General features: G+C 40.2%; 1 protein-coding gene and 1 pseudogene across 4 annotated transcripts in view; one reads left to right on the forward strand and one right to left on the reverse strand.

The window, feature by feature from the left end:
* spin (Protein spinster) overlaps positions 1 to 27,028 on the forward strand; it is a 101,358-nt gene that overhangs the window by 65,808 nt on the left and 8,522 nt on the right. The window contains exons 2-7 of one of the 4 annotated variants that reach the window (XM_065236162.1): positions 17,888 to 18,245; positions 18,310 to 18,636; positions 18,710 to 18,971; positions 25,211 to 25,309; positions 25,368 to 25,674; positions 25,893 to 26,267. In XM_065236162.1, the coding sequence (XP_065092234.1) occupies positions 17,888 to 18,245; positions 18,310 to 18,636; positions 18,710 to 18,971; positions 25,211 to 25,309; positions 25,368 to 25,674; positions 25,893 to 26,056 (1,517 nt within the window). In that variant the 3' untranslated portion in view covers positions 26,057 to 26,267. Of the gene's footprint in view, positions 1 to 17,887; positions 18,246 to 18,309; positions 18,637 to 18,709; positions 18,972 to 19,121; positions 19,384 to 25,210; positions 25,310 to 25,367; positions 25,675 to 25,892; positions 26,268 to 27,028 lie in introns of all 4 variants that reach the window. The other 3 variants (XM_065236161.1, XM_065236164.1, XM_065236163.1) reach the window with 3 other exon arrangements.
* On the reverse strand, positions 10,071 to 11,232 carry LOC135713009 (juvenile hormone epoxide hydrolase 1-like; annotated as a pseudogene).

The following is a 27,028-nucleotide window of genomic DNA, read 5'->3' on the forward strand; positions in this document are numbered from 1 at the left end:
TTTTAAATATGTATTTTTACTGAAGATTATTTGATTCTGGATCTATAAAGTTCAATGTGTGAATGAAAATAACTAGGAATATTAAATGTTTTTATTGTAAAATGCATTCTTAGTTAGAAAATTATTAGACCTCCTGAGTAATGATAACATTCCCTGATACTTCCAGGTATTTTCAGGAAAAGTAAAGATCCCTGGGAATTTCCGGATTTTCAGGTTTTCTTCACTTGTCAGGAACCCCTCTGGGGCCACACTTGTTGCTGGAGACCCCATTCCGGAATCCCCTACACCAAACTCTGTAATTTGGGGAGTTGCCTTCTGGAACTCCCAGCCTTTCTAACTAGGGAAACCTCTTTCTGGGGTTTTCAGAGACGAACCAACCCACGACTGAAAATCTCTCTAATACAGGGAAAAAAAATCAAGCATTTATTTGGTAAGCCATCAGAACGACTAATTTTCTTCCCTTAGGTCACTTTTTAATCACTTTTTAACAACTATAAGTCACTATTTGGTCACTTATTTCTTCTACATGGTCACTAAAATCACTATTTTGGACAGCATTGATCGCTACCAGCCCTGTATAAAGCACATGCTGTTCTATTTAAACTGTATTAATGGCACTTAAATAGGCACACTGTTATTAGAATATGACATTAACTTCAACAGTTTACCAAAAATATCTTCCAAAACATGCATTCGGTGGTTTCCATTTCACATTTCTAGAAAGAACTTGGTTTTCAATTCATTGAACATCACTCACTGCATTAGATGACCTCAGCCGACAATATAATGTGCATGCCATCACTTTCGCAACGCAGTATCCTCCAAATAACGTAAATCCTTAAAAATAAACAGCTTTCCCCAATCAGTTTTATTCCACACTCTCTCACACACACACAGACAAACATATTACCATCGATTTTATAAACAATCAATTCACATTAACGATCAACACGAATCGCATCGTTTGCAGCATCTGAAATTGCTTAAATGCATACGGTGCTGAATGTAAACAAACAATCACATATTTTCTACACATGAGCCTTGTGTTTGACCGTCATACTATTTTTGTACGTGTTTGAATGGCATAGAATGGAAACGGTTGACATTGGCACGATGTTGGACAGATCCATCAATCGTACTCGCTAAAGATCAAATACTTAAATTAGAATTACCGACTTACCCGAATCTGAGAAATCTTCCAGGAAAATTTAAGTAAATGTCTAGCAACTTTCGTTTTCGTAAAAGTTATTCAAAGTTTACCCAATTATAGATGGAAAGCATCAATTTTTCTGTTCATGAAATTTACTTAGACCATCAGACACCGAAGTTTGCGTAGATTGATTTTAGCGTGCAGAGCACACTAAATGGTTACTGACTCACAAGTGGATGAGTAATGGCAAGATAAAACAATTTGCATTTTTTTTATCTTTCGATTTTCTCATTCTAACAGTTTGTGTTATTTAAGATGAGCATGCACACATACAGTGATGGAAAAGTTCGCAAAAAATCACTATGACTCACGATTTTTTCCCTTGGTGAACTTCGTGAAATATCGCGAACTTTTCCAACACTGCACACATACCAACAAACGGACCACTATGCAATGCAATAATAAGAGAATCCATAAAAAGTGGTGACCTTGCTTCGGGTTGCGTTGAGTTTTTCTGATCAAATACGCTGAATATTAGAGTTGGAGCGAGAAGGTGAAATGAAAGTTTACTCATAATTAAAATCGATTACAACGGGGTGTCGGCATAGGTGAAGGTCGGACTAATGTGTGACCGCACTGAAAATGCTATTGAGAGGCGTCGCCGTACGACGCGTGACGGTTGTCAAGATGTTAGGTTACGAAACATTCATGGTGTTACGCTCTCGGTTCAAAGACGGTCAATTAGTTTTCAAAGTATTCAGCGATGGCCGGCGTTTGAGACCGGTTGCAGTTTATGGAAAATTTCGGAATTTATGATTACTGTTATCTTAATTATTGCTCCCATTTATCGGGTGGAGAAAAAAAAAGTTCGTTACAATGGCTGCCTTATTAGATTGTAATGCACGCGGTGACGCCAGTCAAATGCAGAGAGTGGCGTGATCCTAACGACGGTTATAATTTGAACGATTGCCGCCGCAGCTGGCAGTACGTGTGATAGATACCGACCAAGAGGGTAGTAAACTGTTACGTCATGCCGAAGAAGCGGGCCCCTGACGATGGTGTGAGGATACACGGGAAGAAATCCAATCTCAGAAATGAGAAAAATGACTCATGATTTCATGAACATGATGTGTTTTCATGTTATGAATATACACCATGAATAATATTCATGATTTCATGAGCTTTTTCTTCGTAACGCAACCTATGCGTTACGACTTTTTTCGGTTGACGAGGGGTTGTAACTAGATTCATGAAATCATGAATCATCCGAATCAAAACCATGAACTATATTCATGGATTTGAAAACATGATTCATGATTATGGTACGAACCATTTATGATTCCAGGCATTTTGTAAATAGATTCACGAAATCATGAATCATCTTAGTTGAAACCATGAGCTATATTCATGGCTTTGAAAGCTTGATTCATGATAATGGTACGGATAATTTATGATTCCAGGCATTTTATAAATCGATTCCCGAAATCATGATTCATCCGAGTCGAAACCATGAATTATTTTCATGAATTTAAAAACTTGATTCGTGATTATGGTACAACCCCATTATGATTCAAATATCCCAAGCTACGAATCAAATTATTTGCTTCTTTTAAGATAATGATATTCAATTGGTAGTGGTAGTGATGGTCGTAGCGATTAAAACAGGGTTTTGTGGGTCATTTCGTGTTTTCTTGGTTTATTTCATAAGAGATAATTCAATTTAATCAAAAACAATAACAAGCATCGTCAATTGTCGATTGACTGCAACAAGTCACGCGTACTTTTCGGCAGCTCAACGATCGATGCGGGTATTTTGAACAGGTAAGTTTGAATAAACAGCCACAACGGTTTGCAGTCTGGAGCGTACTGCAGATTCAGAACATACGTTTTCAAAATCACTTCTGCGCAATTCGTAGCATGTTTCCCATTTGAGTCGTAGCATGTCAATGGGCGATCTTCCATACAATAACCAACTTCTTGCGCTCAAATCATCTGTAAAATAAACTGCCTTTAGCTATTTTGTAATGGTGCTTCGGCTATTTTAATCTACGGAGAACAATTAAATATACCTATGATAGCCGCTGAGATTTGTACAGATTCAGTTTTCTTCTCCTTTGTCTTTTTCAAACCCAATGCTTGAAGCGCTGGTCCCTTTCTCTTGACTAATTTTCCTATCGGGCCGACTCTTGTTCCTTCTGTCGTTGTATGGCCGCTTTTGTAATATGTTTCCTAGAATTCCAAGAGTTATGTTTCCAGATGCAAATGTTCTGTGTATCATGAGTAGTTCCAGCAAAACAGTGAAAAATTTCCATGAAGTGAAGTGATTTCCATGAAGCTTCACATAATTGTTCACAAATTACAATGAACAAGTTGCTGGCAAAATTCAGCTTAATTTGTAAGCCTGAGGCACAGTTGTAAAAATCAGTATTCTTTTTCACGAAAAAAAAAGTTTTTTACACAATAGTCAAGTGATAGGAAACTTTTTTTGTGGCAAACAATATATGGGAAAAATTTAAAAAAATAACGTCCGCATTTTTAAAAAGGTTTGATGTTCAGCTAAGAATGCTCAGAAATGTGCCTTCGTGTTATTGCCAGTTTCGTGCTCATTCGGGATTTATTGCAAAAATATTATTGAATGCACCGATTTGAATAATTGAACGAGAATCAAAATGGCTGAATTCTGAAGAAAAAAAACTTTGCTCATTGCAAACAATTATGCGTAGTTTCAAGGAAGTTTAGGGAGGAAAGAATCGAATCGCCTGTTGCCATGAAACTGCTCTCATAAGCCATGATTTTTTTTTACTGACTGGGTTTTCCTTTGGAAATATGGCAGCTATCTTCCTGCTCATGAGCTCGTTGAATTTAGCATTCATTTCAATGCCCTCCATGGCTGCGTCCATCAGGATCATCTTTACTAACTCGTTTCGCAACGCGTTAGTAAGCGTTTCATGTTCTTCGTAGTATCTCAGCACAGCTTTGCCATCGGATCTGCTGTTCAGATATTCCGTAAAGTTCTTGAACTGTAATGAAACAAACTCTTTCACTTTTTATGATTTGAAAAATTAAGTTAGCAGAAATACCCTTTTTGCATTTGGTGGTGAAAACTCTTCAATAAGCTCCACGGGCTTCTGTGTTTCCGTTTGTTCCGCATCACTTGACTCATCAAATAAGGTTTTCTTAAAGCAAAATAATATATAGGATAATATGGTATGTTTCGTATAATGCATAATGTCAATAGATCAATATTTTATAAACGAGTAAATTTATCACGAAACTTGTATATTGCCACATGAGTTCGAGAATATAATCTGCACTTTCCCAATACAGTTATCATTCGCTGGTTGGGGGTCTTCTTGTCGAGCCGCTTTTTAGTTGGGAGTTCACTAATTGTTTGACGTTCCAACTGAAAAGTAGTTATCCCGTCAGAAATTGTGTCAAACTAGTCATGACATTTCTCTGCTCTATCAGATGGTGCGGTTGGTTTGCGTGGGTGTATTGACATTCGTCAAGATGTGTTGGGTTTGGTTCTATGACCCCAAAGGGACGGCCATCTAGTCGGCTTGCATTGCCCTTATCCTGGTCCGCTGGTTATCTTTGTAGCGTACTAATAGGGCCTACGCACAGTCAGACTTGGTTGTACAACTTGGTCGAGTCCGACGAAAAGTCTGACCGTGTGTGGGGAAGTTGTACGACATGTAGTACAACTTCCCCACACACGGTCAGACTTTTCGTCCGACTCGACCAAGTTGTACAACCAAGTCTGACTGTGTGTGGTTTCGGTAAAAGTGCTAATGACCCAGAGGCAACTGCTTCCGCTATATTATAGGGTAAGTTCATGCAAAATAGATCGAGGGGTAAGATAGGTCAGTTACCTGATTAAGGGGCGATCCATTAAGTTCCTCACACTCCAAGGAGAAGGAGTGACGAAACTAACTTTCCCTTATTTTGCGTAACCTGCTTAATAGATGCTGGCTTATTAATTTTGTGGGTTGTCAACATTGTTAGGCTCATTGTAAGTTTGAAAAGACAAACCATCATTTGGCATTGAATCTGTTGATTTTGTCAATAATCCAATCAATGAACAAACGTACAAGTTGACTTGTCTTACGCCACTTAATCCTACTCTCGTACATACAGTTAACGCTCCCTAACTCAATATTGAAGGGACCATCGACTTTGTGAGAATATCGAGTAACGGAGAGATCGTATAAGGAAGAGTTGACTGTACCTTTTTAATCTAGAATTCAATTATAATTCAATCAATAGTTTTCATAAGGGCGTAATTGCTTTTGTAAACAATGGCTTTAGTCGTCGATTTCTCGCGAATAAAAGCTCACTCATGCAAATGAATGACGCTATCAGGTAGATGAATGTTTCCTCTATCTGCTGGCATCGTTCATTTGCATGTATGAGCTTTGATTCGCGAGAAATCGACGACTAAAGCCATTGTTTACAAAAGCAATTACGCCCTTATGAAAACTATTGATTGAATTAATCTTTTATTATAAACTGTAGTCACAAGGAGCAAGAATGCATAATTTTCAAAAACCGTTCGATTTTGGACGGTGCCAAAATCGATTCCGCACCAAAATCGAACGGTTTTGTGATTTTGCTGCCAAAATCGAACCGTGCCAAAAACGAACGGGTACTGTAAATACTACTATGCGGGAAGCTACTAATTTGGAATGATAGATTACATATTAAAAAAAATAAATACAAAAATTTCTTACCAAATTTTTCAGCAGTTTGCGAAACATGACTCTATCCCGTGCTACTTTGCAGAAGAGTTTTATAGGTATCTCCTTCCTGAAGCTCGCTGAACTCTCTGCCATTTTGAATGCCATGGTCATTTATCACAATACTGGCGTAATTGTCCAGGCCAGCCCGATACAGAATAGCTTCAAAATCCAGCTCTGGGGCTTCGGGATCTAAGTCTACTCTGTATGTCCTCTGTTCCTCCGTAATTAGGGCTGCCGCTGTTGGCAGTATTGGCCCATCGAGGGCAAGATATTGTACTTGATCCAGTTCCATTATTGTAATAAAATGATTAAACCAGCACCGGACACTGAAACGGATCACACGTTGCTTCTATTCGCTTCTTTTTCCAAATTCACACCCGACCGCAATGGACGCTGAAATTTTATAAGCACGGTTTGACAGGCAAACGCGTACGCGTAACGCTTGCTAACGGCCATGATTTATATTCATGATAGCGATTATTTTTGTTCATGATATTCGTCGCTTGTTTCATGAAAGCATGAATTGTTTTCATGATTTCATGGGATGAATTTTTTTATGGTTTCATGATTTTTTATTCATGAAAATGACAACGGATTTTTTCCCGTGTAAGATAAGGATGCAGTAGGGTGAGATAAGATGCTATTTTTCATATTTATTATCGGTGTACGTTCGATTACACCGGTTTTGCTGCGTGGCTTATCGTAATCGATGCGTAATTTTCTAGTTCCTGCACTTATCTAGTCAATACATATTGACTGCATACAAATGCCACGCTGTTTAACGATTCACTTGTAGTTTGAAAAGCTTGGACTGTGTTTTTAAACATACTTTGTACTGTTAATTAAATATAATCCGTCCCCGTAATCATCCGTCTATTCGGATTGCCAAACACGAGCGTGACTTTGAATACCACCGAGAGTAACAAACAGTTCCCACCTAGTACGTAACAATACCTACTTCCTTTTCGGAAGAATGCCAAACATCTCGATTATTTTTAACCAGCGACTAAAGAGCAATCGGTTTCGTGTGCAAAAAGCGAAAAACGTTGTTATCAGACTTGTCAATTGCGGCATCACTCGGAAAAAAAAAGCCTACGCAAAAGGCCGATATCACCGACCGCCATTCGTCCTAGCGGCGTCGGCGACAGTCAGTGGCGTGCGTGCGGAAACTTCTGTGTGTCGTATTTAGATAAACAACATTGCCGCACTTAACGTAGTGCCATCACTTGACCTCGCCGGTCCCGAAAGGCAATAATTGACGGTTCTGGAATTCTGGTCTACTCTGAATGAGTTACGTTTGCGAAAATTGATTCCGGCTTTGATCATCAATATGCCCTCACCGCCACAGAGACCGGTGGGGGGGTTGCTTCAATTGAACCTATTAGGCCATTTTCTTCGTTGATTCGATTTGTTTAAAGAAGTCAACTCTCTCGCTCTCAGGACCGTGTGAGGTGTGTTGGAAAATGTATTTGATTCGATGGGAGTTCTCACGCTAGTGTTTTTTTTGGTTCTGCTATAATTGAAAGATATTTCCGTAATGTTGAAGGTGCGATCGATACTTGATCTTTGGTTACCAATGCTTTACAATTACTTAAAACTGTTATTCAGCTTTGAATTAAGAACTAGTTTCCTTCGTATTTTGAAAACGCCACCATCCGCTATAACCAGTGCTGTGTGCTGTCAACAATGTCAATTGACGTAAGATATTGGCCTACCACTGAATTTCACTTTAAACACTGATATTCTTGGTAAGCATAATAACAGACGGTACGGCTTTGATATTGCTATCCATATGAATATCACTAGGGAAAGGTTGAAAATCTTACTTTTATTTCAATAAATCACCTTTTTCATAAAACCGTTGCATTGTTTTACTATTACTGACTAGATTACTGATTAGTTTGCTAAAGATCGGTACTCGATTAGCTGGCGTATATAAGAAAAATTTGCGGCAGAGCTTTGAATATCAGTGGTCCCTTTATGATGTCAATGTCATTTGGGCAGTGACATTGAGGCGAATAATATTGATATTTTAACTGTGTGAACTGATACTGACATCAGGTGATATTTTGCAGCACTGGCTATAATCTTGGATGGAAAAAGAAAGACAACTGTACTGAAATCAAATTCAAATTGAAATCAAATTCAAATTGAAATCAAATTATTATCTAGACTACTGTGATTGGACCCTTCAGTCGAGTTGCTTCAGCTTTCTCCGTCACTCCTCCTCAAGCTCTTTTTTTCCTTTGGTTTGTTTTTTTCCGTTGATCTTGTTTTCCGTGCTGAGCACCAATACTACCGACGTGCCAGGAAGGCAGCTCCTACACCTGGACCCTACCTATCGACCCATCAACTCATGAACCGAGGACCAACGGCTTTACTTCCCATCCGAAGGAAGGCGTGATCAGAGATGTTATGCCTCAGAACATCCCGGCGGCGCCGACTGGTATTGAACCCAGGCCTGCTGGGGTGAGAGGTAATCACTAATCAAGCTCGACGCACTGAAGGTCAATCTTCTTCCGCAACTGCTCTAGTTTAACTCTTGCTAACGGCTTCGTGAGATAATCCGTCAGCAACGACGCCCATGACACCGGTACATACCAACTCGTTGACGAAATTGTACCTTGTGTCAATGTGCTTCGTTCGGCTACAGCTTTGATTGTCCTCCTGTACCGTGATGGGTTTGGCAACGATCTCTCATACGTCCTTCGTCAGCTTAAGAAGCCAGAGTAACTCACAACTAGTTTCTGATAGGAATATATCGCTTCGGTTGAAGAAAGTGTGACGCACTGCTGCTTCCTAGCCGTCCAGCAAATTGATCCGCCAAGTCGGAAAACGAATCCAGTATTGCTTTTCCGGTCCGCACGATCACCAGCCCAGTCAGCGTCTACATATGCTTCTAATGGTCCTGCATCTCCTAGCTTCAATCTCAAGTCGGCGGTGGTGTAGAGATATCGTAATGTGCGTTTGGCTTCCGTCCAATCAGCTTCGGTGGAACGGCTAACCTTGCGTCCCAGAATGGCAATGTCAGGCCTCGTATTCACCGCAATATATAGCAAAGCACCTACTAACCTTTGGAACTCTTCGTTCCGTGGCATCGGATCCTCCTCCATTTGTTGTAGATTCGGATATCCGGGGTCCATTGGAATGTGAGACGGCTTCGCTTTGTCTTGTCCAAACTAAGCCGCTACCCTCCGGATGTAAGCGATCTGATTTAACAGGAACTGGCCCCTTTGCCTTCTCTGAATCTAGATACCGAGGTAGTTGGATACAGCTCCAAGACATGTGATTTCGAAATGTCGCTGCAGAAATTTACAAACCCTTCCGTACTCTTCTTCGCTTTGCGTTACAATCAGCATATCGTCTACATAGAGCAAGACGAAACACTTCTTTCCGTGGCATGTTCTCACGTAGGGACAAGGATCGGATTCGGATGGTACGTATCCGAGCTCCTGTAACACCTCGCTGATTTTCTCATTTCACACTCTTCCCGCCTGTTTCAAACCATACAGGCTCTTTCGCAAACGGCAGACATCATTCTTGGCACCAGACGCAAATCCAGCAGGCTGCTTCATAAAGATCGTCTCGGATAATTTGCCGTAAAGGTATGCCGACCTCGATCCCACAAGTAACTAAAATCATACACATCGCTTTCTCGACTCGATCGACCTCTTCAGAGCTATTCTCGTTACACTCCATGTTAGCTCCAAGACACCTCCACATTCTGGGATGAAGATTCATCGCTGACGCTCATCGAAGGCAGACTGGTAGCTCAACTTGGGATAAGGTGAAATTCACAACCTATTTGTCTACGCTGGACTGGGAAATCCTCTCAGATGGAACCGTGAAAACCGGGAATCAAAAACAACCGGGAATTTGATTGGAACTTTAACATATTTAATTTTTGTCAAAATCTGATATCACTTAGATTCTGAAATCTTGCCAAATAATCTTAAACTAAAATTCTTATACCACCAGCTGAATTTTGGGTATAAATTTTATCAAAGCCAGGAATTCGAAGTCACCGGGAAAATCCGGGAATTTCGATGACAAATATACTTCGTCCTCTCTTCGAAAAAAATAAACTATTTTGGACCTTGAAACAATTTCAAGACTCTCAAAAGTAAATTTGATTTTCTGATACAGTCTACCAGTTTCTAAAAAACCAAATCAACCCCCGTTCAGTTTTTAACCTTTTTCACAAACTCCACGAAACCCTGGTACAGCACATTCGGTGGCTGCATGGCTGTAAAGTGTCCACCATCTTCGAAAAGGTTGCTCTAAACCAGATTGACGAAATGATCCCGCAGAGCCCAATCGACGGTCGGAATCCGATCGATGCCTATGGCCATCTCGGTGGCGCTGAATTCTTCCGAGCAGATCCGTTGCGAAGTCGTGATGGAATCGGTCAGGTAGTGACCAGCGTGAAGTACTTCTCAATGCCACCGTCCAGCAGTTGACGATAGGATGGGTTGGTCCAGGTAGAACACTTTCCCATCATGTAAGTGACAAGACCCACCGGGTTGGCGACTAGGGTCGTTCCGATGGTGTCCGGTTTGGTGGCCTGCAGGTGCATGTAGCCCGATTCGGTAAGAAGGTATTTAAATTTAGGAACTGTGAAAGGGCATTGCTAGCTAAAACAGATTTCAACATTGCCTTCAGCTTATCCTAGAACAGGGTGGACATTAGGTTGGCAATTAGGGATCCCCAATCGCTTTCCTTTACGTAGTATTTCTTATGTCCAACACGAGCCATCAGATTTCTCATGATGACAGCTATTCTAGATGGGTTGAGACCTTGTTTGGAGGCACCTTGGAATCATCCATAACCGGGCAAACTGGGAACAATCCCTTCCAATACAAAGTCCTTGTCGTTCGATTTGGTTGTCAGCTTTGGGATGACATCGTAGAATTCACGCACCGATCCGGGCCATCCGTGTAGTAGCAACAGTGGTAGGACTTTAGTGCCGGCAGGCACGTTCGGTTTAACATCAATGAAGTGAATGTTCAGTCTATGTATTTGCGTTTGGAAGTGTGGAAATTGGTTCAGGAATGCTGCCCGGTTGCGATTGAAACCTTATTCGAAAGCCGTTCCTTCCAGGGGTTTCACTAGCGTTGGGGCACCGTTCCACTTGGAACGTAGTTTTTCAGTCACCTCTGGTGGGTAGGCGACTTTGAGTGGTATGCTTGGCATCACGGAGATCCCAGCACTGGTTGAGATTCAGTGATGAGGTTGCATCGAGGTACTACTTGTAACCAGTAGCAGTGAAAAGCCCACGAATAGTAATTGACCGACGAAGCCCATCCTAGCACTATCCTATTTGTGTTGCTGTTGTTGTTGTTCTTGTTGTTGTTGTTGAATTTCCAGTGTCTTCCAAAGGCGATGATTTACTGGATACAGTCACTTTGAATATTTTTCCATTGCAATTTTGAGCAGATTACAAATTCTAGAGATAACTCCAAGGTATTTCAGATAATATAACCTAGGAAGTTCATGACGATTGTGAAGAGGATTCCAAGATCCGTGATAATTTCAGGGGCATCTAGAAAAGAACGTCTATATAATTGAAAGTAGAATTTCAAATAAATGATTAAAGAATTTAGAGGCGAGAACTCCAAGATGATTCTGAGCACAATTTTAAAACCATCCTGAGGTGAAGTACGGAATTTTAAGGAAAATTCAAACGAATTAAAATTAAGGATGCTTCAGTGAATTCATAGAAAATGTTTGAAATTCGCAGAAAATCTAAGGACGAATTCAATTAATTTTATGGAGTGTTCTACGAATAATGTCTGAACTGGTATTAAGAAATTTTCTATAGTCACTTACAGAAGCTCAAATTTAATTTAGAAAAATTCTGAAAAGAACTTTGTGAAGGGAAATGATTTCAAATAAATGCTTAAAAATAATCAAATAAAATCCTGTACAGTTTTGAGCCAATTTTCTTAGACAAATTTCGAAGACGAAGACGCAGAACCAAATTCAAGATCGTGGAAAAATACTACTGTCTTAGTAATGACCCAGTTGATCTAGTCATCTGTTCAGCTCAATCGCATTTGGTTTTATGCTTAATTAAAATGTTAATCTCACATCCGGTAAATTTTCCAAAACTCCTTTAAAAAACGGGAAATAGCCGGGGAATTGCTAATTGGGATTTGCTTATAACCATCACTTGCAAAATGTTGAAATTTGTTCTCAATCGAAGTTTCTGAATATTAACAATATATGTTAATCCTGGATATTGCACTTCTGTATATGGAATCTACAACTGAATTATATCGTTTAAAATTATCTCATGATATTTTTATCGAATTTCTCAACGATTCTCTTAGACTCGTTTTAAAATGTCATTAAAATTACTTTGGCTTTCAGTATTCTCCTCAATAATCTCATGATTCTGTCCAATATCGGAAACACCCCCAATTCTCCATAAAAGTCTCTGAATTTTGTGCACATCACTTACCTTACCAATCAGGCTAAGGCCTTGTTGTCCCCTGCTGTCCGAAGAAGTCGTCTCCACTTTACCCGATCCATGGCCACACTTCGCCAGCCTCGTAGTCTGCGAAGGGATCGCAGGTCGCCTTCTACTTGGTCGATCTACCTTGCCACTGCACGCCTCTTCTTCTTATTCCAGTTGGATCGCTTTCGAGCACCATTTTCACAGGGTTGTCGTCTGGCATTCTTACGACATGCCCAGCCCATCGTAGTCGCCCAATTTTTGCAATGTGGACGATGGATGGTTCTCCCAGCAGCTGGTGCAATTCGTGGCTCATTCGCCTCCTCCACGTTCCGTCATCCATCTGCACTGCACCGTAACACCTTCCGTTCGAAAACACCAAGGGCACGTTGGTCCTCCACGGGCATAGTCCAGGTCTCATGGTCGTCGAATACCACCGGTCTAATCAGCGTCTTATAGATAGTCAACTTCGTGCGGCGGCGAATTTTATTCAACCGGAGCATCCTCCGGAGTCCAAAGTGGGCACCGTTCCCTGCAATAATGCGTCTTTGAATTTCTCTACTGGTATCGTTTTCGGTGGTCACCAGTGAGCCCAAATACACGAACTCGTCGACCACCTCGATTTCGTCATCGTCAATCTGAACTCGGGGTGGGAGGCTAACATTGTCTTCCCTAGAACCTCTTCCTCTCATGTATTTTGTCTTCGATGCATTGATGGCAAGTCCAATCCGCCTAGCTTCAGCCTTCAGTCTGATGTACGTTTCCGCCATCGTCTCAAAGTTCCGTGTCATGATGCCGATGTCATTATTTTACCTGGAAAAACCTGGAATTCCCAGGGAATTTTCAAATTCTTTTATCAAATTAACCTTCTTCTGATTTTTAAAATATTGTATAATACAATCAACTTTATCTTCCTCGATAGTTACATTTACTCTTTGAACATTATAATTCTGTAGTGGATATATTTTCAGTTACAACATACATTCTTAGGCTGGAATTGTGTGTTTTATAAGGTTCTGGAACATCGATAATTTATTCAGATTTTATACTTAGATCGCGCCATGCTGACGCGGAAAGCAAAGCGAAGCGTCGAGTGAAACGAAAAATCGAATGTAAGGAATAATATCTATACTAACAATTCCTGTGCACGCTCCACTCAAAGCTTCGCTTTCCGCGTCAGCATGGCAGCGGCCTGGAACTATTTTATGAAACCTTACACCTAATGAAACCAAACTTGAAGAAACTTTCAAGAATTTGAAATGAAACTAAATATCCCAGCCAACATCCTCCAAACGAGTCTTGTGATTTGAGGTCTTTTTAAAAATGTCGAAGCTTATGAGCTTTAATAATTAAATTTGAAGATAATTTCCATGGATCTCTAGGAATTATTTCAAAGGAATCCAGAGCAGAATATCTAGGGGCCTCCCTTAGCTCAGTCGGTAAAGGCGCAGCTACAAAGCAAGACCATGCTGGAGGTGGCAGGGTTCAATTCCCGGTCCGGTCTTGGAATTTTTCGGGTTGGAAAATGTCTCGACTTCCCTGGGCATAAAAGTATGATTGGACTTGCCACACAATTATACCAATGCAAAAATGGTACAGGCATCGAAAGCTCTCAATTAATAACTGTGGAAGTGCATCTAGAACACTAAGTTGAAAGCACGCAATAAGCTAATATGCGATAGGCAATAAGCTTGAAATGCGAAGAAGAAGAAGAGCAGAATATCAAAGTATGAATTTATAGGAAAGTGAAATCTGAGGATTTTTATTTTCAAATTAGTTCTGAGAAACTCCAGACTCCAGGTGCAACGCAAAAATAATTCCATGGTAGTCCTGAGTAGAATTCCATGCGAACTCTGAGTAGGAGTCATGGTAAATTTAGAAGATGCAATCCAAGGCAATTCCAATGATAGTTCAAGGAGAGTTCTGACGAAAACTGCAAAGCAATTTTGTGGAGACTTTTCTAAGCAGGGTGGCCAGCGAACCGAAAAAAAAACCGGGCTAAAAATTGTCAAAATTTGTCTAAGTTCGAGTCTTAGAACATTTTTCTCTGTGCCTTAATTTTTCGTCAAATTCACCAATTAGCGATCTGAGCCTTAAAATCCTCTTAATAAATTGTTTGTTGTCGTAAATTGAGTCAGAAAAATGAGTACAGAGTGAGGAAATGGTCAATGCACTTCGTCATTGAATTAATAAATTTATTAATTGATTACCTAATAACAATTGAACAAATAATATTTTTTCTTAATCTAATTTATGGAATCCTTCAACCATAATGTGTTTTATTTTAAAGGAGCATTTGTGCTTAATTGACAGCAGTGCCGACGCGTAACTACTTTGAAGTACCTGTTCAACGTGTTCAATAAAAAAGTTTTATTCTTAAAAACTTCAGATAAGGCCTTCGAACTTCATGCAAGTTCTATAATATTCGGGAAATTCTTACAAGTTTCAGGAAAATCCTGTGAACTACTGTGATGGATGACCTACGACGGTCGGGAAATCTCTCCGAACCTTCAGAGAAGTTCTACAAATTTCAGCGAAGTCTTACGAACTTCAGGGAAGTCCTTTAATCTTTGGGGAATAACTACGAGTTTTACAGAATTTTCTACAGATTTAAGGGGAAGCTCACCGCTCCGAAAAAAATAATTAGGTTTTGATTTTTCTAAAAATATTGGAAAAAGATATCAAAATTTTAAGAAAATCACATATTTTTTTATTTTTCAAAGAAAATTCGCGTTCAAAATCATTTTTTATAAGTCATTATGGCATAAAGTTGGACTCAAAAAACCACAAAACATCAACTTTTCGGTTTTGCTGAGAGTCCAATTTTTTTTTCATGATGAGATAGAAAAAAAAATTACATGTAATTTTTGACAAAAATCTAAGGAACAAACTGATTTTCTTTGATTTTTGATATTTTTTCCCAATATTTTTAAAGAAATAAAAATGTACCGAAAATATTTTTTTTATTTTCGGGCCGGTAAGCTTCCCCTTAATGTAACTTCTACGACATTTAGGCATTGCTTAAAACTTAAGGATAATCCTATGACACTTATGGATTTTTTTCCGAGCTTCAGAGAAGTCTTCAATACTCTTGGGAAGTCCTCTGAACTTAACATAGTTCTCCAAGCTCAAAAAAGTTCCTAGAACTTCCGAGAAGTCGATTGAACTACAGGTAGTCCTACGAAATTCATGGGAGCTCTCCAAACTTCAGGAAATTTCCACAAACTTTTGGAAAATCCTTCGATATTTGAAGCCTAATGAACTTCAGAGAAGCTCTTCTAAATTTAGGGTCCTCATATATTCAGTTAAGTCCTTCAAACTTCAGGGAAGTCCTCAGATCTTCGAGAAAGTTCTTCGAACTTGAAGGAAGTCTTACGAACTTCTGAGAATTTCTACGAACTTCGTGGTACTTCTAAGATATTTAACAAATTCCTATGAATTTCAAAATACTCCGAACTTCAGGGAAGTCCTAAGATCTCAAAAAAAAGTCCTTCGAACTTCGGGGAAGTCCCATGAAATTCAGGCAATTCAAACTTCAATGAACCCTTCAAGAAAGACCTTAACGCTTCAGGGAAGTTCTACAAACTTTAGGGAGTTTCTATGAACTTCAGCAGTCAGTTTTTTTAATAATAAGAGTTATTAAACCAGCGTTGTTTATGAAATCTTTTAATCATATGATTTTGAAATCATGTTGTAACCAAAATTCCGCTAAATAAGATCCTTAATCGTTGACAATTTGCGGATAATTTAAACAAACTGGAAATCCGTAAAATTGTTAGAAGCAAAGGTTTGTTTAAAGAGTCCTCATTCATATAACACTTCGCAATTTCACCTTGAGATAAACTAAAAATCTCAATAATAAAGTTTAAAAAACAGAAATCTCAAGCTTTTAGGGGCTTATAGATCTCTAAATTTCAGACATTATATAGGGCTCCGCGCTAGTCCGTCGTATCTCAGCTTTTCTTCGTCATACACCCCTAAAACCGCTCATTTTACGGGTTATCGCAAATGTTTCAGTGTCAATCGTAATTATTCTTGTAAGCAAAGATGTTTTTGCAAAAACATGAGTGAAAATGCTTTGCTATTATAGTTTTAGCACATAGAACGAAAATAGGCGCCATGATACGACGAAGTAGCGCGGCTTCCTTCTAGCTTCTTTACAGCAAACAATCAGATAAAGATTTCACGGGCATTCCCAAGAACCTCAATACCTATTTTGGTTTGTGAAATTCCGCATTGCGCGAAGAATGATGGTACAAGGATTCACTTTATTTTTTTTTATTATCAACTGTTTTTTTTAAATACATGGTTTCTAAAACCAGGACATTTTTAAATCATTGACCAGGAAAACCAGGAATTTCAAAATGGAAATTCACTTGCCACCCTGTAATCTACACTAAAAATTGAACCGAAATCCAAAATTTCATCGATTTTGGTACACTGGAACTATTTTATATAAGTGCGATTACTTTAGCAAAAATGACCATCTTAGCGCCCCTCGCTGGAACTTTGTATGGGAGCGAGCTGTCAACTAATTGATTTACGCGACAAAAGATGAAACATTTAAATCTTGATTTAAAAATTAGCATGCACGTCTATGGGATCGATAAAAATATCGATGTGCTCAGAAAACGAAGCTCTTTCAAATGATGTATAAAAACCGGTATGTTTTTCAAACCTAAGCAACCCAATTCCAGGACAAACTAGGTTCTCTAGGGTTAAACAATTATGTGAAGTTTTATGGAATTCTGAGAGCTCAAATCTAAAATTTGTTTAGTTTTTCGCTGTTTGGGCTAGAACTGCTTATTTATGATTGAAAATATAAGTCTGGCCTGCATCGCCGCCCAGAGCGGGGCATCTGCGAAGGTGCATCCCGAAACCCTTTTTTTTCTAAAAATACAACGCCATCAGCCACTCTACTCCCCCGGGGAGTTGTAAGTAGTGGCCATAAAAATGTTACATCTGATCACACTTTTCGAGCTGCAACTAATATCATCACCCAGCTGTCGCTGCCGTGTATATGGTTATAGTTTATGCCTGCTAATAAAATGGTTAACCAGTAGAAGAGTAGATGAAGTTGCATTCACGCTGTCCCATCAATCATGAAGGTTGATCGTTTCCATCCAACTCGATTTGATTGCAGTTTCACAGTTCTAGCGCTTTCTAAAAACATCATGTGATTCGACTCGACATGGTCACATCTCGCGCATCCATTCCCAGGTGCTAATTGCATCTCAAAACGAAATGACTGTGAAGGCAAGCTAACGAGCTCTGACAATTGAATCCGGTTGTAATCCGCGTAAAAAAAAAACCATTTTATCGAGCAAATATTCAAATTCGCTTCATCGCAAACAAAAAGAAGCGGAAGGACAGAAACATGACCATCAGCTTCTAGAAATTAGCAATGTAAATTTGGGACATGTCTGCCGGTTTTCCACACTCTCGTTCATTGACTCTCTCTCACATCCCACACACACACACGAACAGAACTGTAATTCGCCAAATTAACTCAATTCCATTTTCTGTCGTATCATTTTGCAGGTGTACTGAAAGATATCCAGGACCAGTTCCAAATAGGCGATGACGAGGGTGGCCTACTGCAGACGGTCTTCGTGCTGTCCTACATGATTTGTGCACCGATCTTCGGCTACCTGGGCGATCGGTACTCTCGCAAATGGATCATGGCCCTGGGAGTGCTGCTCTGGAGCACGACTACCCTGCTCGGTTCGTTCATGAACAGTTTCGGATGGTTCATCACATTCCGGGCGTTGGTCGGTATCGGCGAAGCGTCCTACAGTACGATCGCTCCGACCATCATCTCCGATCTGTTCGTCGGTGATTTGCGCTCGAAGATGCTTGCACTGTTCTACTTTGCCATTCCGGTTGGGTCTGGATTGGGGTAAGCATTTTGCTACTCACAGTACTATAGTTTCGCTTCATGACATGATTTCAATTTATCACAGGTACATCGTCGGTTCGGAGACGGCCAAATTCTTCGGTTCATGGGCTTATGCACTTCGTGTCACTCCCATCCTGGGTATCGTTGCAGTCGTGCTAATTGCGTTGATCCGTGATCCGGAGCGTGGCCAAAGCGAAGGATCGCACCATATGGAAGCTACCTCCTACCGGGAAGACATCAAAGATATCGTGAGGAATCCCTCGTTTATGCTGTCCACGGCAGGCTTTACCTGTGTTGCCTTCGTCGCCGGCGCCCTAGCTTGGTGGGGACCAAAGTTCATCTATCTAGGACTCGTCTCGCAACCGGGCAACGAAAATATCACCCTCAACGAGTAAGTACCACAGCTTCTTTTCCCTAGATTACCTAGTATCATTTCAGGATAACATTTTGCACCTCTCCCGAAGCGTGTCGTATAAGTTTGGGATAATAGCAATGCTAGCGGGACTGGTCGGCGTCCCAGCGGGATCCTACATGGCAAGGAAACTACGTCCTCTGTATCCATCCTGCGATCCGATGATCTGCGCTGGCGGGCTGTTTTGCAGCTCTCCGCTCATCTATCTGGCGCTGGTTGTGACCAAATACAGCGGAACTTGGTGCTTCTTCCTGGTTTTCTTCGCCGAAGTTTCGCTAAACCTAACCTGGTCGATTGTGGCCGACATACTGCTGGTAAGGAACCATCACGCCGACTGTTCAACACGGGGACGACCGCAGAGATCACGGATACGCTCGCTTTAATAATCTCTTTAAAAAAAAAAACAATCAATAATCTCTTAAAACAGTTACTCTAACAATCAAAAATCTTCCTCCTACCCATAGCGTGTCGTTTAACTTCGGTGCAATCACGATGGCGACCGGCATCATCGGCGTGCCGCTGGGGTCGTACCTGTCGCAGCGCTTCAATCGCAAGTATCCGCGGGCGGATGCCTACATCTGTGCCATCGGGCTTATCCTGAGTGCCCCGCTGCTGGCCGGCGCGATGCTCACGGTCAACGTCAACCCGACGTTGGCGTACGTTTTAATATTTTTCGCAGAGCTAACACTGAATCTCAATTGGGCAATTGTTGCGGATATTTTGCTGGTAAGAAGCGGATACAGATACTATCCGCGTTGTAAGTGGTAGCCAATCCGGTTGCGGAAATATTCTCACAGCACACGAAATTTGACTGGGACTTTCTTTCGGCACAAATCTTTTGGTTTTGTTTTCGGCACAGAGATGCAGCCAATTTAGCATTGAGCGCAAGTGGTTTGGTTACGTTCCGATTAGGTGTCCTTGATTGGATTTTAGCCTGGAAATACATGAACGTCGCTTATCGCTAAAAAAAAGAAGTGACCTAATTTGTTCGAGCGATTTGTTCATGGTTTCCAGGCTTCGAAATTGGTTGTTGCCGATTTTCTTCTGTTCAAATAGCTTGTTATTTTTCTGTTGCTTTCTCTCAACCTGTTGGTGGATGGTATTACTAACTTCATTGTTTCCGAGCACCTGTACAGAGGTTTACGTCGGTATGGTTTGAGGAAGTTGGCGACCCAAATTGAAGCACACTAACATTGATTTCGTCCAACATTTAATTCCCATCCGTTGTGAACCTTTATCATGAATTTCATTTACATACACATTTATCAATAATAGACGTACATTTTCATAACATCACTGAATCATTGAATCAGTTATTTTAAGGATTCATTTGAGCCTTCCATCAATCGCGTCAGCTTTACGGAGCCGATAATTCATTGTTCATTGTTTGTAACAAAATTCACTTATCGCTAAGTCTAGTGGGAGGTGGGCCGAGAACTCGCGGCTTACCCGAGGTTAGAGGGGTATATTGCCAAAGGATAGGATCACATGAGGAGCTTCCCGTTGGGGGTGAGGTTTCGTTGTCTCATCAGAGCGTTGTCGCCAGTATGAACGGTAATTGCTTAAGTTCATCTCCATGTATATATTTTTTAATGCCCGTGGAATGTTCCTCAACAATCTCTTCGTATGTCCATCAGATTCACTCCAGGTTTTTCCCAAAGTATTGTCCCAAAAGTACCTTGGAATTAATATCAGAATTTCATGGGACTGTTTTTCAGAATCACATGAAATTGTTTTCAAAATGCCCTTGAGAGAATTCTACACATTCTACAAATCCCCCTTGGAATTCTACACATTGTATTTCATTTATATATATACCTGTAATCTTGACATTTTTACCTAGGGAATGAGTACTTAAGAGGGTTAGATTTTTGGTAAGTCTTTAGTGGGAAAGACACTGATGAAGACTGCACATCGTAGTCGAAATACGTATCTGTCATGGATACCAAAAATATTTAAGTGGAATTAAATTGAAATTTCACAAGTCGAAAAATGCATTTTAACGAGAGTTCTTAGAAGAATTCTATGATGATTGGATGAGGATTCTAGGTCCAATTCTAAAAAAAAATCAAAATTAGTTCTGAAATTTTACTTTTTGCAGAACCCCCTGATGAAAATTCCATGAAAACGCCGTGAACTCCAAAGATGGTCTCGAAGTAAATTCCGAGAAGAATCCCAATGGAATCGAAATTTGAGGGTTCAATCTCAAAGGAGACTACGCTTAAGGAATTCTGAGAAGAATTTCAAAGTTTGTGATGGATTTTTGTTTTGAGAATTCTGAGGAAATATTATGGGGATTCTAAGGAGAATACGCATTGAATTTCCAATTGAATGCAAGGGAGAAGTCTAAGATTATTCTAAGCAGAAATTTATGAAATTTCTAAGGTTAATTGCATGCAAAAATGCTAAGGATGGATTTATGGAGGAGTTTCTAGAAGAATCAATTAAATATCGAAAATAATCTACTAATCAGGTCACTTCATACGTGAATTTAACGATTTACATAATCGAAGATGCTTAACGTCAAATATCAGACTTATAGTGGAGATTACGATAGATCTCAATTATAGACTTGATAATTCCGTTATAGTACGGCAGTGCGAAAATTGTATATAGGAAGTAGAAAGCGAGCAAAGGACGATTTTGAGGAAAGTACAAATCGGGTAGTTGTTTACGTCAGATGGCGACTTGGGTGTTAAACAATCGATATAACTGTTTCCGCACATCGAAGGTACATGAGCAAATCGGCGATCATTCCTTGTGCCAGTGGTGGCAGGGGGAAACACCCCTCACCATCCCTCATTAACGGATGAGCTTGGTAAAGGAGAAGCTCTCTCCTATTCGTACCTTCCTCAAAATTGTCCTTTGTTCGCTTTCTACTTTCTAAGTTTAAGAGAAGGGGAATTATTCTCAAAAAGTTCTTGAGATCATTCTGAAAAAATTCTGTCAAAAGTTCATAGCAAATTATCAAAGTTATCTACCTAGATATATTAAATATTTAAAGATCTCGAACGCAGAATCAAATTCAAGATCATAACAAATGGGAATTACTATTTGCTAGTCATACATGCAAAAGTAAATTATTCAAATCACTTCAAATGCTCTTCACAGGAGATCCCGTTGTGAGATTCGATTGAATTAGAGGAATTTATGAAATCTGATTTTAAGTTCCATGACATAAAAAGTTTATTTCAATATCAAACCGTATTTGAATTTCTAAGTTACCGTATAAATGGTTACTTATTTAGTATTTACAAGTCACTATTTGGTCACTATTTCCGTAATTTTAGTCGCCAAAGTCACTACTATTATATCGCATCAGCACTACCAGCCCTGATAGTGATGGAGTAATACGACATGCACTAAACTAAGGACACGAGATATACTACAATAGATCAAATTACTGGTCGCAGTGGTGTCAAAAAAATCCAAGATTGAGAGAAAATGTCACATTTGAGCAGATTTTGTTCAGGATTTACTCATTCGAGGAAAATTTTATTCAGGCTATGAGTTTAGCGATACTGATTAATCGGATCTCAAACTCTATTGTAACATTTGATTTTTAATTATTCGTATTGTTGAGCAGTTTTTGGACGACCTTCTAACAGCGATTTAAAAAAATAAACATCAAAATTGCAGATTTTGAAGCTTAGCATAAAAAAGACTCTATTTTCTCGAGGTTCTAGAAGTTAAGGGGGTACTACACTTTGAACGTCCAAAAAGTAAGGCATTTCCGTTAATTTTTTTAAGCAATAAAACACTCAGGGAGGGCAAATATGTTATAACCCATTTATTAGTCATCCTTCGAACTACAATTTGTATTTTTTTTTAACTCGATTGGCGTCTCCCCGTGGCCGGTGCACCAGGTCGCGCGGAAGTCGGAAAACGGCGTGGGAAAATACTCCTTTCCATGTGATCCTGGAACATGAATCGAACAAAAATCCTGATTAGTAATGCAATTTGGGTTAGAAATACGTATTCCGATTTTTTTTTAAATTGATTTTTTCAAAAGTTGTGGCCTTAGGAAAAAAAAAGTCCATTTTTTCACCCTAAAAATGCTTACAAAATCGTGGATTAAAAATCCATTTTAGACAAAATCAAAAATGTGGATACGTATTTCTAAGCAGAATTGATGATAACTTGTTAGAGTTATTTCCCACGCCAGTTTGAAAAACCCCGTTTCGAGATAAACGCGTTTAAAGATAAAATTGCTCTCTCAGCGCGCCGGTACATGTTGTAGGAAATCGCTTCGTAAAGCGGTAAGGAATATTCTGGCGCACTTGGAGTCTTTTCTAAATTAAAGTATACATCCCAAGGAACATTTTAAGCAAAAAAAATGCATTTTTTTGAAAAATAAAAGTGTACTCCCCACTTAATAAAATCCAGATATTGTTCCACGGCAAAGTTCGAGTGGTAGGAAACGTCATTTTAAACAGCTCGACTGATGCGATCCACTGCTAGCTTTAACTTGGTGGTTCAATTTGGTAAAAGATTTTTTTTTAGGCGAAATTGTTCAAAAGGACAAAACCTATTGAATAATGTGTCATTTGACTGATTGCTTAACTAGATTGCTCGAATAGATAAGAGGTTGCTGTCTTCAGCACAGTTGTTTAGATTGACAAGACAAGATCTATTGGATGGTGAACAGTTCTGTACAGAATTCACTCCCAAATGGAGACTGTAACATTGAGCTTCTAATTGCTCGCTCTAACTTTAACTAGATAGGAGGTTGTTTTCTTTGTATAAAATTGTTCAGATGGACAAGGACTATTGTATAGTTAACAGTATATTGTTGAATGCGTTGTCAAAGTTGTTAAAATTCAGTTCGATACCGAAGTCTTTCACTAGGCGTCGTAAGTGTATCATTTTACTGGACCAGGTAGACAAGACCTACTGGGTGGTTGTCTGAATCTTTAAAAAATCTTGATTATGGCCCATTTTACGGTGAAAACGAAGTGAAGTTGTCACTCACGGCGAAGTGATTGCCGTTTAAATCAAGTGGGAATCACTTGACCGTGAGTGATAAGTTGTCACTTTACCGTGAGGTGACATCAGTTAATAAGGGTCTAGTTCTTATGATGATGCATAGCATGCCAACGTATAATTTCTCACTTGATTTCTACAAAAAGGATGTTGCAATAGGTAGCTAAATATAAACGGAAATATAGCAGGAAGGATGACTAACCCTCTTCTAAAATAAGTTATTTGCATTTCTTCAGGAAGTCTGCAAGTCGTAAACAGGGTACGTGCCTCTGCCAAGGATAAAAGTTACGGCCACAAGTTTATTTGAATGGAAATTATCTACTCTTCATGTATCTTTATTCCACTGAATCCATCCAATTGCATTCGAATCAATTAATTTCTCCAACCTTACCCAACTTGCCTGCCCGATCCAGCATAAATAGCTGCTACCCTAAAGCGAACCCCTCGTTTGCTTTTCTAATCGCATAAATCGAAATTGCATGTTCCTGCCGGCCGGCGCCAAAGCATATTACACACTGCACTAGGTAGCACTGTACGTACACCGACACTCACCCACGCAACCCAGGGAATTCTTTAAATCATGATACCTACCTTGCACACAGCCGCATTTTGCCCGCTTCCCTATTTTATATTTAAGTCAAGAACACATCTCTCATTTCCTTTCCCTACCAACAACCATATAAGCGCTGACGACGAGAATAATGCACGTTTTGCGTGCCACACTATCGTATACGATTCGCGCCCGATCACCTCGCAAAAGAAATCCAACAACTTGGAACAAAGCATAAAACTAAAATTCATTTCCTGTTCATTTCGCCTGCGAAGGAAACTCTTTTCTACCGGTCGGTAGTTTATTTCGAGCAATAAACAACCACCATCACTGCCGCCACCAACAGGAGGGGGGCTTCGAGAGTGTCAGCCATCCATCTAAATTTTGTTGTGTTTGACTGCCATCCTACAAACCGTCCACCACCCGTGCTAACACTTTTTCGCTAATTTCGTTTCGATCTAACGTGTGACGCTTTATCAGTTTCTGCTTTAATTGCATTGCAAACAAAAAAAAACAAAATTAATTTCAACATTTTCGAATCAAAAGTCAATGCTCAAGTGAAGTATCTTGCACACATTTTGCCCAATTGAGGGCGAAAAGCTAATTGATCCAGTGTTAGCTTTAAGAAAAATATTAAAGTCGTATGTTGTCGTGTATATTAGAGTAGGGCCACCGCGCGAGATACTAACACACCAATCTACTTAAGTTCACTAACATTTAGTTCAATGTACTAACGATTCCACAATTTCAACCTAAATCACACAAATCTATTGTACTAATTATCTAGAGCAAAAATTTCGCACGACCACTGCCGCCCCCTTTTCCCATAAATGACCACTAGCGGCATCTGTTGTCGTCTAGTTGCGAATCGTCAGCCAAGCGTCGAACCATTTTCGCTCGTTTTGCCATATTTTGCACATCGCTGCGTGCGTCCCTCTGTGAGAATATTTGTCAACCACATATCACTTCACACGCGAAACCTTCGCTATAATAAGTGTCTTTGTATTCCATTTCAAACAGTACGTTGTCGTGCCTACGCGTCGATCCACGGCGGAAGCGTTCCAGATTTTGATCTCACATGCCTTCGGCGATGCCGGTAGTCCGTACTTTGTTGGAGTGGTGAGTATTCGGTGTCCTGTGCCTATAGCTGTGAAATTATAAATTCTAATATCTTCAGATTTCGGAAGCGATCAAACGGTTACTTCGACTTTCGGCCGTCGGAGTTGATGCCGTCTTCCCGCCGGACCTAGCCAGCTATTCTCAGCTGGCAGAAAATGCCACTATTACCACTACGACTAGCACCACTCTGGCGCCGCTGGTAGCGGTAAGCCATATCGATACAGACTCGGCCTCCGTACAGTTCCGGGCCCTACAGTACGCTCTGTTCTCGACGAGCTTCGTGGAAATCATCGGCGGTGTTTTCTTCCTCCTCACGGCGATGTACATCCTGCGAGACCGACGAAACGTCGAACGAGCCGTGGCAGGTAAGATCCCCCATTGCAAACCGTCCCCATCAAGCTCTGAAGATCGCTTTGTAGCCGCTTTATCTGATTTCAAATGATGTAACTAACCACCACGATCGCCCTCAATCGCCGTTCATCGTGTGTATGTCAGTAGCTAACGCATAAATCTTGTTCTTCTATTTCCGTGAAAATTGTCATTGCTTTTAAACATAAAAAATAAAACCGTCGCCGCCGATCAGGTTGCGAACTGGAGCTCAGCGAAAGCTCATCCGGTTCGGAAACGCTAGACCCGCCAAACTCGGCCCGACGACACGGTGGCCGTCATCATCATCACCATCATCATCACGATCACCATCACCGGCGACAATTGTCGTCTGACGCTGCTGTCTGTCCCTCGTCCTAACAGCAACCGATAGAGATCATTTAATTAGTAGTGTCATTTGGATCCTGAAGCGCCGTCCTGCGACGAGGTGACGACGGACACCGAGAACGGGATCCAAGGGCAGCTAGCACATTGTTTCACCTAAAGCCAAAAGCCACCGACCAAAATCGAACTGTCGAACTTCCGTTAGTCATTTTTTACCAGACGGGCCTTTATTGCGTTCGCCATTTAGGTTAGTGCCGAAGCATAGCTTTTCGAATGGTTGATGCTTTTGTTTTCCTTTTGTGTACATGTGTTTGTGTGTATTTGTGTCTACATTGTGATTTGTTTTTGTCTTATCAACATGCATATTTTTAATTTTTGTACCTTGTGTCGATATAACTTGAATACCTTATGTATATTTACAACTTTTCAACCTGGCTCTAACTCAGTTGGCAATAATACCGTTTAGCATATAATGTCATTTGACATAACTGCCATTTCGCATAAATGGGGACTAATTTAGGAATTAATTTACCAGAGGTTAGAGGGGTACATTGTCGAAGGATGGGATCAGGGGAGGAGCATGGGGTGGGGGTTCGTTGTCGCCAGTATCAATAGTACTGCGGTTCTAGATTCGTCTGGAGTTCGACCGGCTATGGTGACCATTGGGCGACGACGAGACTCATCGAGACGGGGAGACAAGACAAACGAAAACTATTAAAGAGAGACAAAAGACAAAGGAATTAAATTCTTATATTAGAAATTTGCAGAAACACATAAATCCACTGTATATAGCAAAGATCGCGGGTTCCCAACACGTCCCTGATATATCTTCGCTATATTTATAGTCTGGCGGATAGAATTGTGAGCTATCAAAAAGCGGAACCAATTCAATATATTGTAGACCAATAATTGAAAAGGTACTATCTATTTTTATAAACAAAGTTTTGAGTTTTTTCCTTGCCAACCGAACGCAAATTAACAGCATAATCGGATGGGGCAAACCTGAGC

This window comes from Ochlerotatus camptorhynchus, unplaced genomic scaffold, assembly GCF_037179485.1.
Source record: "Ochlerotatus camptorhynchus isolate MF236.1 unplaced genomic scaffold, CSIRO-AGI_Acam_v1.1 ptg000530l, whole genome shotgun sequence".
Classification (NCBI taxonomy): domain Eukaryota; kingdom Metazoa; phylum Arthropoda; class Insecta; order Diptera; family Culicidae; genus Ochlerotatus; species Ochlerotatus camptorhynchus.